Below are 16989 nucleotides of genomic sequence, written 5' to 3' on the forward strand. Positions count from 1 at the left end.
TGGTAAAAATATTGAAATGTGTGAAAAGCTGGAGTAAACTGATTGGTGGCTAGACCCTACTAAGCTGAAACAAGGTAAGAGACAAGACTTCACATATATATATTTCTTTCTTTCTCTTTTCTGTGGTAGAGACTAAAAATATATCAAAGAATATAAGTAGAATATTCAAGTTTATTTTCTGTAATTTATTTATTATTATTAATACAAACACCACATACTTAGTGCTTACAAAAATATTTATTGTATGTTTAACTATTTTACACTTATAAAAACATGCCAGACTCTACGGTCACAAATATAAATGAGATAGAAAATTAATGTTGCTTACTGTGGTACTAACCATCCTAGCGGATGGGGTATTTGCCCCACAGTTCCTGGAGACAATGGATAATATGGAGAGATATCAGGAGGATGAGGAGGACGGGGAATGCCTGTAATATGGATTGGAGAGAGAGAAAAAAAGTTAAGCAGTTACAGAAGATCATTATTCAAAATATGTTACTGTAACATTTAAGATAAGTCCTGGTGTCCTTTCCCTAGCAGGAAAATTAAAAACAACAAAAAAATGTACATTTGATTTTGTTAAATCTTGTCACCCTATGAAAGCCAAGATCAAATAAATTGCATTTTATTATGATACCAAAAATATCACCTGAACAAAAACACCATGAATTACCTGCACTGTCAATTTTAATAACATGACAATGCACATACAATAAGTGGATTTCTGAATCCACTTATTTCTTTCAATAGTTGTTGGGCACTGGATCATATGCCAGAAATGCTAGACACAAGGCAGGAACCTATGGCAGTGCACCAGTCCTCCATAACAACAACATTTATTTATATAGCACATTTTCATACAAATAATGCAGCTCAAAGTGCTTTACATGATGAAGAAAGAGAAAAATGACAACATAAATAAGATTTAAAATTAAGGGAACACTAACATAGAATAAAAGTAAGGTTCGGTGGCCAGGGAGGACAGAAAAACTCCAGACAGCTGGAGAAAAAAATAAAATCTGCAGGGGTTCCAGGCCACAAGACCACCCAGCCCCCTCTAGCCAATTTACCAAACATAAATGACCTCAATCAGTCCATAGGTCATAAATACTCTAACACAGTTAATAATAGTTTCTTCTTCTACTTTAAACATGCGTCTGCTTACAAATTACCACAAGTGTTGCAGTGACAATCATCGTTACATTTCATTCACAAAATATTACATCATATCAGCATGTATTGGTAACAATTACAATGCAAAGAGAAAGACTGTCAAAAGCTCAACAACAACTGAAGAGGACTACTTAGGAAGAGCCTGCACTGATTAAGTGCCAATAGCATTTAATGTTATGAAGCTTTTACTTGCTATGAGAGGTGCCTGTGAGTATAAGATTTGCCAGTGTGTTTAAATAAGTAGCCAGAGCTGGCAAGATAGCTTTAGAATGAGTTTTGGCCAAAGTATGTGATTCAAGGAACCTGCAGAAGAAAATGGTGTGCTATCCATGTATCCACTTTCCTGCCTTGCTTTACTTTATTAAGAATTATAATTAAGTATGATTATATTAATAATTATATCTTTACTATTAAATTTGCACATGAGAAATGTAGTTTCTATAGTCAGGCTAAACACTCAAATGCCAAGAAAATATGAAATAACATTTTGACAGTAGATAGTACAACATAAAATGCAAAGTACTCTCAAAAATACTTAATCCAATATAGGGTTGTGGGGAAAATGGAACAAATCTAGGAAACATCTTGCACAAAACCAGAACTAGCCCTAAACAGGGCAAAACTTCAATGCTAAGCTTATTCCTATATTAACAATTTAGTGACTCCAAACCTCTAGAATGTGGGGGAAAAGCCACGTGGGCACCATGTTCTTTTTTCATTTTTTTTATTGCGCCAGGCAAGAACAATTTCTCTTCAGCCCATCGCAGAGTGAATATATACACACACACACACCATGGCCAATTTATTGTAACAAATGCACCAATCATGAAGGTCTTTGGACTGTGGGAGGAAACTGCAGCACCCGGTGGAGAGCATCGCAGACAGAGGGAGAACATGCAAACTCCACACAGGGAGGATTCAGGACACAAACCCTTGGTTTCTGTACTGCAAGGATGCAGCGCTTTGTCACCAACTCTTTAACATGCTATATACAATTGTGCATGAGTAAAATCTTTTCCTGTTGTAGATCATTTCTTGTTTTTTTCTAGTAACTTGGCTTTTGTTGATGGCCACTGCAAAACATTTTTAGAGAAACAGTATTCTTTTGAATAATGGAATTTTGGGCATACATATTATTTCACCCTGTGGCAAATACTGTAAAAATGGTGGTTTCGTCAGATTTGAAGTAACTCATTGATCTGTAATCTTGCAACACTGCAATGCAGTGGTTTCCTTTAATTTATTACATACAGAAGTGACGTTTACAGGCTGCACATTGAACTGGCCAATGTAATGAACTGAAGATTATAAGCACTGTACAGAAGAGAATGGGTGAGAAGAAATAATATTGTGAAATACGTAAAATGTATACTTCATCTATGTTCTGTTTGTGGATTGTACTGCTAAATATTGATATATCAAAATGTCCTTTCTTAGCAGATACCTACTAATTTAGATGTACCATCCTGCAAAATTTTAGGTTTTCAACCAAACAAGAAATAGTTTTGTTCATGAGTGAGTGAGTCAGTTAGTGAACTTCGCATTTTAAATTTACATACATACATACATACATACACAAACACAACAAAGAGAAATTATTGTGCCAAACGTAACATAAACTGCATGTTGCGACAACACATTTATTTTGTGTTATATTTTGCACCAACATTTTTTTGAACCATTCCAGAATAAATCCCACGGAATTAAGTTTCTAACATTTATGTAAACCGATCACCTATAAACAATACAATATAAATTGCTAGACTTCAAAAAAGAAAATCTTGTCATTGCAACTTAATCACATAACCTTAAGAGTATTAAATAAACCAGTGTTTACAGTTTCCATTTTGGTCACATCACAGGAACATCTGCTAGCTAATGCAACCTTTGCCATCCTGCATTATTATGAGAGTAGTTCTTGGTTCCATTTTCTGCTCTCATTCAAAATTATTTTGTAAAATTCTTTTTGGCAATATAAAAACACTGTATAACCAGGAAGGAAAATACTAAATTGCATGTATATCAAGATGCATTTAGTGATGTTGCTCACCTGTGCTATTTTTTTAATAAACAAAACACCCAGGAAACAAGGAGTCAACTAGAAAATACCACTTTAATATGAAGAGTTTCCAACAGTAACAGGCTGGTGAATATGAGGTTTGTAAAAGTGAATAAGATGAAGGGCATGCAATATGTGCTGGATGCAGTTAATGGTAAATGAAGCGCTGACTTCACAAAGATAAGCAGCTGAACTGATGGATGACTGGCATAATATGCTTATAACCTTAACTAAAGAAAATGGAATCCTGTTCTATAATGCATGACACTTGCTATGTAGTGAAATTATCTCCTAAAATGTGTGCGTCTTTCTCTTTTCAATATAAAAAAGTCTTGAATTTCTATAAGGCACATCAATAGGTTAGTTGTTGTTATTCCAAATTAATAAAAATCAACAACAACATTTATTTATATAGCACATTTTCATACAAACAGTAGCTCAAAGTGCTTTAGCAAATAGCAAAACAAGAAAATATTCTACATGAACCACAAACCACGCAGAAAACAATGTTGTCTAAAGATAACAATTTGTAAGCAAACAAATTTGCCAACTTCAAAAAGCTGTTACTTGTAAAAGCAATCTAAAAATCAAGCTTTTTTCTTGGATGTTGCAGTATGGGTAAATGTTTACTGCTTCCACAAAAGTATACAATATAATAGCTACTCAAATTTAATATATAATCATTCACATTCCTTTTTGGGTTGTTTTTTAAAACATATGCAGTCTTAAAAGTAATGAGCAAGACATCTTCCTGGAGAATGTAAAGGAAGTTGTTTACACATGCTCCATATAAAAGACACTAACACATTGCCATGTCGGCAATGGATAAAACAGAATAATACATAATACTCCCTATAAACTATAAATAGTCCCAACAGTAAACCATAAGAGAGGAATTTGTGAACACTTCAGTCCAGTTCTTCACAACTCACCAAGCATTCAAACAATCATATTTTCTGATTTTTCTTGGCCTTTCAAAAACTTCCTTTCTTGGCAGCTCACCTGTTTTAGGATCCACATCCGCTTGTAAGTGTGGAGGAGGGTTTCCCGGTGTGAAGTGTTCATTGCTGTACGTGATCAGAGGCGTAAGAGGATGAACATGATGAGGGTGCTGCACAACGGGAACTTTGTTAGACTGTAAAACACAAAGAAAAAAACAATGAGAAATGCAAACTACTTTATATTTTCTTGCATTTCAAAAAAGTGAATATTATAGCTAAAGTTATTTTTATTCATAGCTGGATTCTATACTCTTCACCGGTCTGTCACCAAAGCAGGTTTAGAGCTACATTATTCTAAAGTATGATGATTATAAGACAATTGAGTCAAAACATTTACTCTATACCTGTTTTTATCTATTTTATTGAATTTATTAAAAGCAAGCAACATTCCATACAAGCAAGTCAAGCATGACAAAACTAAATTAAATTCAACCCGCACATTTACTGTATACCATAAAAAGCACTGATGCATTACCAGAGATTATGTACTTTTTATAATCACAAGCAAGATTTCCCTTTATTTTATTAAAAAGACAGAAGCAGAGAGAAATGGACATTGACAGTAGCATTCAACAAAATCACAGTTAAAGATTTACATAAGATGTTTATGGTACAGTAAATTATGAATAACTTACGCATGCATTAGTATTTGTAGCAAACCACTGTTCACAGCAGAATTTAATTTCACTAAACTTCACAAAAGCAAAGCTGAGATATAAAAGTGTCATCTGTATCAAGGGAGAACAGATTAGACCGAGTATTGTATCATAGTTAGTGGAAACTTGAACAGTCTGAGAACCTAATAGTTACTTTACAACCATGGTGAAACATCCTAGAAAATGGAGGACTAGATATGAAAACTTCTCTTTCTTAGGGACATCTTCTCACACCCTAATGCCATTACTCATTTTCTATGCATTTACTTTTATCAATAGGTTTTGTAGGATTGCAAAGTTACTTTAAAGAACATTTATGTGACATTATTTAAAATATGTTTCTGATACACAAAATATATGAAGTTTGTATAATAAAGACCATCACAAAGGTATCCGATCCTCGAATGAAAATTTCACTGGGGTGGTTCACTTTTGCTATATTGCAGTATGGAAAAGGAACTGTCAGATAACACTGAAGCTAAGCACTGTTTAAACTGAGGTGGAGCAAAGAACAGTCTTTATATTAAAAAAATCATTATTGTTGCTGCTAATTTGACTGGCATGTTTACAAGATCAGAACACACAACTGTTTACACGGATATACGATATACTATAATAAGGACATAGAGATGACAAAAGTACATTGATAAACATCGATTTTTAACTTTAAATACACATTTTTCATGGTATTGGCCTAAAAGGTATTTAAATACATTTTTAATGAGCTACATTTGGAGCTATATTGGATATCAAAAATGGCATTGAATTTCAGTTCTTTTCTTAGTATCACACTAAAGTTTGTAATTTTGGTACTGCGACAACGCTATAAGAGAATGTTACAATCTGTTTATCTATACCTCGTAGCTACATCTTCTATCTCTATACGTCGACACATGCGTGCGCACACACACAGGTTAAAGCTAGGAAAAGTCCTTAACAAATGCTAAAATAAAGGAAACAACATGGGGAAAACAACTATAAAACTTCCATATTAAATAAACAACACATTTCAAATGCTTCCTTTTGTTATACATTTCAGGTGTTGAACACATCTAAATAAACAAAGCCAAAAATTATTTTTAAGAAGTGCAGTAACTGAAATGAAAAAGAAAAATGCATCATGTTCATGTTAAATAAGAATCTAGACAAATTTAAAGTGCCTTGTTTTTACTTAATAGCTAAGAAAATAAAAGGTAGTGCACAATATCAATGAAGAAAAGAAGTTCAACAGACATAGCTGATGATGATTTAACACAATGATACAAATTGATAATTAAAATAACATTTTAACACAAGTGAGGTGCAGAGTTAATCTTAGAAGTACATTTTGGTCCTATGACATTTTACACAAATCAATGAGCTATTGAATTGTTGTTAATAATGGTTACACTCTACAGTAGAAACAGAAATAAAGATTTTTTTTTTTGTTGTTGCATGCACTGTCTGGCATGAATGTATTGGCAGATTTGGTAGCTGACGCTCCTTGTAATGATGATGTAAATTGGAGAGCACAAATTGCTGCCCTGTCCCTATGATCAGCATCATCAGTTAACAGTACTTTTTTTTTTCATTAATCTTACCATGTGGAATTTTTGAACACACAGTGCAAAAAACAAGCACAATGTTTGTTTAACTATTAAGGCATCATCTTTCACTCACTTTTTCCTAAATCATGCCCCATTACTTTTAACTCCTTGTTCTACTGCACTTGTTTCTCCCTTACCCAACTTCCATTACATTTTGAGTGGAGACTTCACAATTGTGCTCAAAGTATGCTCATGGCAACTCATAGAAAAAAGATTTACTGATGATTAGTTAATATATAATGCATTGTGTTAATTAAATTGTAAAATAATTTATGACACCGTTTAAGTTGATTACTGTGTAAGTTTTAATAAATGGTACAGCACACATTCTGCTTCCCTCAAACTACAGATGGTATAATGTGAATGTGGAGTATGGTTATTGCTTTCTCTATCACTTAGTCACCAATATAATATAAACTTGTTCTTTCGTAAATATGGTAATTACTTTTTTCTGTTTGCTTAGTCCCTTATTGTTATCAAAAACAGAATCTTTAATTTTATATAACATCTTTCCATAGTGAAAACATCTTCAAGTACAGTCACAACACACAACTGTTAACATGGACTTTCTAGACAGGAAAACTGGAAAGTTAGGGTTGTGTCTCAGATTATGTAAATCGCAGGCAATCAAGAAGCAGTCCTTGAGTTGCAAACCCTACGCCTTAAGCACAGGACTACATCCAGCAAAAGTGGACAGAAAAATTATATTGCTTAGCACAATGTTTATTTAAGTACAGGCTGATACGTTCTATCATGTGAAACCAAATATCCCAAGTTACCCCTTCACACTGTAATAGCAGAGTTGATAAGTGTTGTTAAGCGTTTAAACTCTTAGCTTGAATATGCTGGTGTGAATCCTTCACTCAAACAAACTGAACATGGTAACGACCCTCCTATCCCAACGGGTTTCCTGTGTGTAATGACTTTTAAAATTTCTTTTAAATATGCAACTCTGTTAGCTCCAAGTTTCCTGTTTACATTTGTACTGTATATTCAACCCATTATTTGAGTAGGTCAAGAAAAAGGATGAAAAAAACTTAATGGCACTTCTTTAACAAAAGACACAAAAATGCCCCAAGAGCTTATCAAAGGATGTTATGCCAATTGTAATATGTCACATTTAAGTAAGTATTTCCCTTAAAACTAATCACTTCAACAGATCTAATACAGTTTATTCCAGAATTGTGTGCATGAAACAAAGAAGAGAATGCTGCTTAACTGGTATTCTGGATAGGCTCACTACTGTGTATTAATAATAATCAAGAAAAACTTAAGAAATGTACAAAAACATCCATCCATCCATTTTCCAACCCGTTGAATCATAAATTAGTTAATAAATAAGATAATAAAACATCAGCAAAATTGGCCAGCATGCTGTTCCAACAGACATTGACTGCTAAATCATTTTGTCATTCACCATACTAATTGCACTAGTAAAGGCAAAATAATGCTTTTTTTTTTTGTATCAATAAGCTCTTTTCAATACTACTTAAGTTAGAAACTAAAGACCTAGGACAAATTAACAAGCGAAACATTGCATACAATGAACTTAAAACTTCCTAAAGTAGCATAACAAAATAACATTTAAGTATTATTTTTTCTCTTACAATTTCAAATAGTTTCCATTTTCTAGAAATAAAAACTACTACATGTACAAAATACTAGATGACTTCATATATAAAGTTTAGACATTCCTTGACCACAAAAATTGACTATTTAAGTCAGACATCACACAAAATAAAAATTTTAATTTATGAACCATAATGTCAAATAAACAAACAGGGGGCAAAATAAGGCTGCTGTTCTTCAGATTTTGCTCTATGCAGAAATCCAGTCAACAATAAAAGAAACGTTGACAGCTATCAAATACGTCTGGCAAGCCCAGCCATTGAGAATAACTGGCCGCATAGCCTCTTTGGCTGCTCTCCGCTGGTAATGATATGAAAGAATGCTGTCAATTCTTTTCCATTGAAAGCTTTAGTAAACCATTTAAATTAGTTTCTTTGTCGAGCATTCTATTCAGCAATCCCCTAAATGACAACCTCTGCACTGTATGTGTACTTTCTTACATTATTCTCCCCTAATAACCGAAAAGTCAGACTGCTCCAAGAAAAGAATGGCCACACAGCTCACTTGTGAAATGTTCTTTCTTATTAGATATGTATTAATACAAACAGTAATAATTAGTCATGTACATCTTATTCATATCTAAAAAAATGCACAATAATATTATGTACCAGCTTTGGCGTTCAAACTAGTTGCTTTTGTCTATATAGTAAATACGACTATTGGTGGTTGATATAATACTGTAGCAATTTTATTTATTAATTTTATTTATATTGTATTGTAGGATTTTTTGATGAAAATTACATTTTTACAAAGCTAATTATGATATAACTATTTCAAACAACAGTTCAGTTCATGGGTCAAACACTGTTTTGTTTGGGGACCACTGTTGGTCCTACCCAGTAATTACCACTCAGGATGAATCATTAAATGTGTGAATACCTTTCAATACATACATTAATATGAGAAACACCACATTTTAAGCATAATCTTAAAATTAGGAACCCAGACTGACAGAGTGAAAATAATTTCAAGCAGGTACAACTCTGAAGATTTCCCTGAAAAGGACTGGATTCAAGTAAAAGGCAACTTCTACACAGAGATCCAACATACTGTAGTATGCATTTATTTATCAATGAGACCCTAACTTGATTAATTGAATCATATAATCATGGGAGTTGGAGCTTATTTTGTTTTAAAATAATATTTGAAAGCATTTGCCACAATGTAAATCTTGCCTTGATTTCAAATGTATATACAATTACAGATTTGGATTTTTAGAAAAGGTTCCACATTGGCTGTTTTGGCATTGTGACCTACAAAGTTCAAAAGACTGGTCTGATCACCACCTATCTGTGTGGAATTAATAAATTCTTCTAATATTCATGTGGGTCTTCTGTAATTACAAATGCTTTTCCATATAAATAAGGGTGACTGATATCTCTAAATTGACAAAGCGTGAGTGGGTATGGATCTGAGAATGCCCAGCCATAGATTGGGTTTGGTGAAGATGGACCAAACTCTCAGATGTGGGTTCTGATGTTTCCTGTTAAGTTTCTGTGCTTGAATCCAGTTCCACATGACAGTGAATTTGGATTAAGGTGTTTCAATAAATATATAGGTTGATATTCAGCAGTTTAACAAAGTTTTCTTATATAACTATCCAATCACCGGTTCAATTTTTCCTTCCCACTCAATCTAACTTGGGATTGTGAGCTAAAACATCAAGCAGCTTTTCAAAGTTTGTCCCATTGAATTCTCTGAAATTCAGATTTATTTATATAATAGTACATTCAAGTGTAATTTGAAAACACCTTAAAATAATAGTTTAATGGTTTGACACTGTATTTAAAATTTGATTTCAAAATTGTCTAACAAACAAAGAGCGAAGGAACTAAATAAAACAGAAAAGTATGAAGGGAGGTGTGGCAATGAAATGTAGGTCATTAGCCCTTTTGATTGAACATTTTGAAAAACTAAAACAAGGCAGAGATGGCTTTATATTTTAGAGTGTCTTGTGTTACTTCAAATACTCAATGTATTAATAACTAATGTTATTTTTATAGCCCCGAAGATATCAATTAATGTATTTAAGTTGGTGGCACATTACACGACTTCTAATTGGAAGGAATGTCATATCTGATTGTGTGCAGTTGCTGATCTTGTCACCTAAGGATGAACAGAAATCACAGGGGATGACAAATTAGATGACTATCCAACACAGGTTTGCATTTCTAAAATACTATGAGCTCATCCCTTTTTCTGACAGCCAATAACATGCTGTGTGGCAAAGCCAGTATTATATAAATGCTTTCCAGGTATGACAAGATCAGCTGCAGTCTCTAAAACACCATACAGCACATCAGCTTCTCTTCTGTCCAAAACACACCAGCATTCCTTATTAAATATACTGTAGCCACGTTATATACATTGTTGCTTCCAACTGAATGCTCACTCGTTCTCAACGATCACAAACACAAACAAGCCCCACCTATTTTGTAGGGGCAAGTTGCATACTGGTAGGACTGAATCACTGGCTTTGTCAGACAGCAAGACTGCCTCCGACTCACTAAGATTATGTAAATGAAGTCAGCAGCTCAAAATCACTGGAAAAGTCTTTTCCAGATATAAGATGGCAGGGAGAGGCCTCTCGCTACAGGACTATAAGCAGCTAGAAATCAACCCAGGATAACAGACTACTCCACTACAAACTTTGTAGAATAACACCCATCTATTTCCTGAACTTGTTTTGTCCAGTATAGTATCACATTTAGTCTACGTCTATCCCAGCAACCACAAATTCCAGAAGAGTACTGCACCATTACCCAAATCATTAACAATGACTGAAAGTAAACCACACTTTTTAAATATTTTGTTTTTCAAATACGTTTTCCTCTGTACATATTAATTATGGCAGCTGACCATTATGAAAGGGTGCACAATGATTTTCTTTATTATTATATTTTCTAAAGAATAATTCTTTAATTTTTTCTTATTTGGAAGCAAAACATAACAGATTACAATTCATTAACAACAAACATAGCAAATATAATAGTATGCTTCTCCTCAGCCAACCCATGAAGCTCTAAAAAAAGAAAACTGATAGTAAAATATGACTTAATCTTGAAACACCAAACAAATTAATTTCATATACCATTTCTTGCAGAATATGGCATGATGGTTAGCTCCAGGAGATTACAGTCCTAACCTATGAATATGAATGGGTAAGTATATGTTTGTGAGAGTACACTGAGATGGACAAGTATCTTATCCAGAGTTGATTTTTAACTTTGTCAGGGTGTAGTGTTGTTCTCTGTGACTGTAAAATTGGACTATGTCATTTCAAAAAATAAATCGATATAAAGACGGCGCTCTCAATTTGTACTATGGGACATCTACCTAGCCTGATGAATTTAAACGTTTTACCAAATGCAGCACACAAAATATATAAACAGCCACATATAATTATTTTGCATTTATATAGCGCTTATTCTCACTACTCAAAGCGCTCAGCAAGGTTAAGGGCCTTGCTTAAGGGCCCAACAGAGCAGAGTCCCTATTGCCATTTATGGGATTCGAACCGACAATCCTTCCGATTGCCAGTGGAGATCCCTAGCCTCAGAGCCACCACTCCGCCATATACACGTGGTAAAAAGAACAGAACACAAATGATAAAACAAAGCAAGGAAAACATCCAGTGACTAAATAGCATGCTAGAATTTCCCAAAGTAATTAAAGATAGACAGTCTCCATGTAGAGAGTAAGACAGAGAACAGTGTTTTTACAACGTGAGGCAAAAGAAATGTCGCAAACCATCTAAGAATGGCTCCTGGTATAAACAAAAGTTATTTGGACAAAACAATTTCCTGAGCATTTCCACTGTTCAGATCTGATCTTGTAAAACATAGTTGCCAAATTTAACTAATAGTGCAAAACATTCCCCTACTGTCAGTGGCTCTCTTTGTCATTGACAAAGTAGAACAGGACATACTAAATGCCTGATTAGGTACTTAAACTGCTGCAATATGCACCTTTCTCTTGTTTTTCCCTTTTCATTGTTTAAGCAATGTAGTCTATTAAAATTAATATTTTCTAATCACCACAATTGCTATGGCGGGAGAATCAGTTTTATAAAAACAAAAAAGAGCAAAAAGGGTTATCTTGGTTATTTTAAATTATATTCTCTATTATCCCCTCAAAACATTCACTACTGAAGGTGGACGTGCACACAAATAAACATACAACATACCCTTGTGTCCACCCCTCTTTATCCAGGCAAAGAACACAAGAACATTTCCAAGTTCGCCAACACCATAAAAAGCAAAGCAACACACTGAATATGTACATGCTTCCATGTCATGTCACTGACACTGAGTTCAAGAATCCCCTCACACTCTTGTTCTGGAATTCCAAGTTCTCACAAAGGCTCAAAAAAATGTAAATATATACATGAGCTATTTTGAAAGCCGGACTCAATATAAAAGAAAACTTTAAGTTACATTGCAATGTTTTTAAATTAACACTATAGTTTTCATGTTGTTCACAAAAGTATCTTTGTCCATGCTAAAATGGCCAAAATAAAATATGACATAGACCTTCATCCTTGCTGGGCATGCATATATCAATGGAAAACTCTTTTAACGGACCGTGTAGGTAAAAATTCAGAGTCCCATGAAAATCCCTTTTTGCTTTATGAGCTTTCAAAATTATTAGTGCACAAAGAAACATGCAGTGAATTGCCTCATGTCCCTTTAATGTGCTGATCACAGTTGAAAGTGACAGTCTTCAGACCTGGATAAGGCATTCTTTCTAAAAAAAAAAAAATAATAATAATAAATAGGGAAAATAAATAAATATGTACATATATATTTGTTTTACTATATTGTACTTTTGTATTTCTGACCTGTACTTCTTGTGACCTTGACTGCATTCTATACCCATCCATTTCATTAAGAACTTTTTTTAACCAATTTTGAAGCACACATCATTATTGAAAGGATCAAGTTTAAGTAATAAACATTGAGAAACCGAGCTATTTATCTGATTTTCAAGGGGCTCTGAATTTTTTACCTATAATGATTTATGCCACAGGATACGGGATTTATCACAAAACTGTACTGACTGGTGAATTGTTTGCCTTTTGTGCACGTATGCCGTATTCAAGCTATACAAAACACAATTGGGATGCATACAGGTAAGCAACACAGGTGCCATGGAAAGCAACACTTCTGTGCTCACTATATTGAAATATGTTTTTCTTCCCTGAGGAGTGCCCAATCAGGGAAGAAGACAATTAGATGAGCAGGATCCAATCAGGGAAGAGCCACTAGTGCAATGGAGTCAGCATTTTCAGAAATATGAATTTTAAACCATCCACACAGCAATGCTGTGTCAGTGTTTTTGAAAGGATCTGGCTCTGAAGAATATTTATCAGAAGTATTAGTTTTAGAAAAAACTGGGGTAGTGTGAATGAAATGTCTGGGTTTCTAAACAAAGATGTAGTAGTGCGGATGGTGTATTATTGTCAACACTCCCTTGGCACATATGAACTGATGTAACTTTAGAAAAAGGAATATAAAAAACTCTTGCATTTTCTGACAAATCTTCTCTAAAGGTAAATCACAATAGTCTTAACTTAAAGCAATCATAGTGAATAGATTAAACGGTTAGCCTACTGTGAACAAGCGGAGTATCAATGATTACTTATTAAAATAGTAATTAACAGGTTAGATATGAATATTTGAAAAAGAAAAAAAAAAAAAAACGGAATACAGGGTATTAAAAAGTCTTTTAATTATTATTATTGATAATATTACCTTAGATTGAAAAATTATTTCTTGATATGGATCTCTGGACCAATCATTATCAGGTGGCTATTTAAAGCAAATTATTAGCTTATTAAGACAATTTGAGTGAGTGATGAGAAAGCTAAAGAGTTTTGACTACTTACCATTACTGCTGTTCTACGAATCTGTCAAATTTGCTGATTGATGGCTTATCTGTGGTAGGCCTGATCTCTTACAACAATGAGCAGGTTTACCTGAATGAAGTGCAGAGTGTCACATTGGTGTCAAGACAATAGTTTACACCAGACTCTCAGCAAAACAAAGGTGCTGACTGTGGACTTTGTGAGAAAATAGCAGAGGCATTACTACTCCTTCAATATTAAAAGCATTTAGGTGGAGAGTATTCTAACAGAAGAATTACCACCTGGTTTGGGAAAAGCATGCAGCAGGACCACAAGGTTCTGCAAAGAGTGGTTATGATCAGCTGAACTGAGCAGTGGTTGTGTACTCCCTACGTTCCAGGACATCTAAACCAAGCGATGTTGAACCAGGACAAAGAAAATTATCCATGACACTGGCCATCCCAGCAACGGACTCTTTTCTTTGCTGCGGTTAGATGAACAGTACCGCTGCCTAAAGTCCAGTTTAAAGAGAGTGAAGATGAACATTTTCTCTTAGTCTATCTGCATGTTAAATAAGGGTATTGAATTGCACAATGCCCTATTATTAATTCTCTAACATTAAGCTGTTTAGGTTACTTATTTATTTATTATTTATCATATATTCATAATTCTATTAAGTGTTCTTAGATATTTACAAAGTAATGTATTGTTATTGTTCCTTAATATTCTTCTTAAAGGCACAGTCTTCGGAGTTGTTCAATTTCACTACATATTGTACTGTATGTATATATAACAAAATTTGATTTGATTGTCATGCCAACAGTACAAATGATTTATACAAATTCTGAGACCATTCTCCATCTACCCATACATTTTATATGTTTAAATATACCATATTATGATCACAGAGGTATAAAAACATCCATGCAGCATCATGAAAAAGTTATAAATAAACTGCAGACAAAATGTCAAACCACCACAGGACATACTAACACTGGCCAAATCAACTTAACACTGACAACTTCGAGATGAGTCGCTCAAACATAGACAGTCACCAAGCAGATACTTGAACCTATGATTCTGGAATTATATGTCAGAGATGCTAACCAGTGTGGAGACCATCTTTTTTTGGAGCTATTAACTGAATTATATATTTTATTTAGTGTTATTTTAAAACTTTACAGCCCTGTTCATGTCTATGCAAGCACAAGAAGTTTTTTTTCTGCTAATCCTAATGGAAATTAAAAACATTATTCAAAGTTCTCTGCTTCCTTTTCAGCGGGGACAGAGCATATATATAATATAGAATTCATAAGCCAAGGAAGATCATTTGTTAAAGAAATCCGATCACTTATGCTGTCCATAATCTAAACAGAAAATTATATCAAAGCCAGCCTTTACCACTAGGCCAATGTCTAAATAATAGATTTCCTAATAGAAGATAAACAGAGTGGTGAACAGAGAGAGTCTAACATGATGCATTAGGCAGACATCCCTTAAGATGTTTATCTCACCTTTAGCATGCTGTGCTTCTGTATGTCCTATAATTTATGCAGACACTTTAACACTGTTTTTGTGGTTTTTTTTTTTTGCATTAAAAAATAAAGGAAATCTGATTAAATGTATAACCGGTGCATTTTTCAAATAACAGTGGCAATGCATGATATAAAAGGTTTCCAACTGTACAAACCAAATTATTCCAGAAAATAGTAGTCATTCACATGCTTCCACCACCTTACCCTTAAAGATATCTGCACTGTAGGAAATATGACAAAAGCAATACACCCCTTTAATTTTTATAATGTGACATATTTTCCTGTACTATCAGCCACTGACATCAAACTCATTTTTAAATGTAAAAAATGAATGTCTTTACAAAGATATTAACAAGAAACCCTTACTTTTCCATTATCTTCATTAAGGTACTACAAAGGTCATACTTTCTCAAATAATACAATAACTTTTTGTTTTAAGATGCTAGAGGATTTCCTTTGGAACTATTTCAAAACTAATTCAACCATTCATGTAGCCCAAACTCTCCAAAAAGCTCTTCACACTTGACTAGGCATTTTCTACTAAAATCCACTTTTCTTATTCTGCTTAATACAGTGCCCTGTGCCCTTTCCCAGTATAATGTGGTTCACTTGTGTTGAAGGTCTTGCCCTATGCTAACTGCCCATTGTTATGACAGACAAGGCACTCATTCACTGCTGAAACTCTTCCCACTCTGGAAAAGAGACTTTTTTTTTTTTTTTAATATAACACAAATGATGACAGGACCACTAACACAATGTTGTTTCTGGACAATACCACTATATTGTGTAGAACAAAACCTACTCCAGGAAAACTCCCACATATTTCTATTCTTACAAAAAAAGACTACTTCCTGGCTAGTGAATTGTCAATATAAACCGCCAATACCCTCCAACTCTCCCCCCTGCAACCCACGTAAAAAAGACCAACCTACTGGTCTTAGTCCCTCACTCTCCTCAGAATTCTATGTTTCAAGCTTTGCCACACACAAAGTGAATTGTTTCTTCTGGAGAGTAGTTCCTGTATTGACCTATTCAAAATTACAACAGCTGCAATGGGATTATTTTCGCTGAAAGAAAGAAAGAAAGAAAAAAAAAAAAGGACACAATGGCTTACTCTTTTTATGAAGTTCCAAGCATAATTACGGTACAGGAGAAATTCACAAAATTGTATTATTTATTTTTAAACTTAGTAAAATAAAAAGATAAACAGGCAACTGTGCTTTTTGAATGTAAAAAGTAAGCTTTATTTTCAGACTTTTTTTTTTTTTTAGGTAGAATAAGGCAATGCCAAGAATCTGGCCATATTCATTTTGCCTCACTAGTACATACTTTAATGTAATTCCAACTTCTTCCCTGCATTCTGAGAGTGAATATTTATCTACAATTAAGATGGTAGTGCAGACAGGATGGCTTAATTGCAATTTACAGAAAACATACATATACACACAAATACACAAAACAAAACTAATTCACACTCTCACAAGCTCAAAGCTTATGTTTCT

At 33.9% G+C, this 16989-nt stretch overlaps 1 protein-coding gene across 36 annotated transcripts in view; it reads right to left on the reverse strand.

Annotated features, from left to right (window-relative positions):
* tcf7l2 (transcription factor 7 like 2) overlaps window positions 1-16989 on the reverse strand; it is a 220568-nt gene that overhangs the window by 22254 nt on the left and 181325 nt on the right. For all 36 annotated transcript variants that reach the window (XM_039776182.1, XM_039776173.1, XM_039776227.1 and 33 more), the window contains 2 exons: window positions 4238-4370; window positions 329-431 (listed from right to left, as the gene is read on the reverse strand). In XM_039776182.1, the coding sequence (XP_039632116.1) occupies window positions 329-431; window positions 4238-4370 (236 nt within the window). The remainder of the gene's footprint in view (window positions 1-328; window positions 432-4237; window positions 4371-16989) is intronic.

The sequence above is a fragment of the Polypterus senegalus genome, chromosome 1 (genome assembly GCF_016835505.1).
Source record: "Polypterus senegalus isolate Bchr_013 chromosome 1, ASM1683550v1, whole genome shotgun sequence".
NCBI lineage: Eukaryota > Metazoa > Chordata > Cladistia > Polypteriformes > Polypteridae > Polypterus > Polypterus senegalus.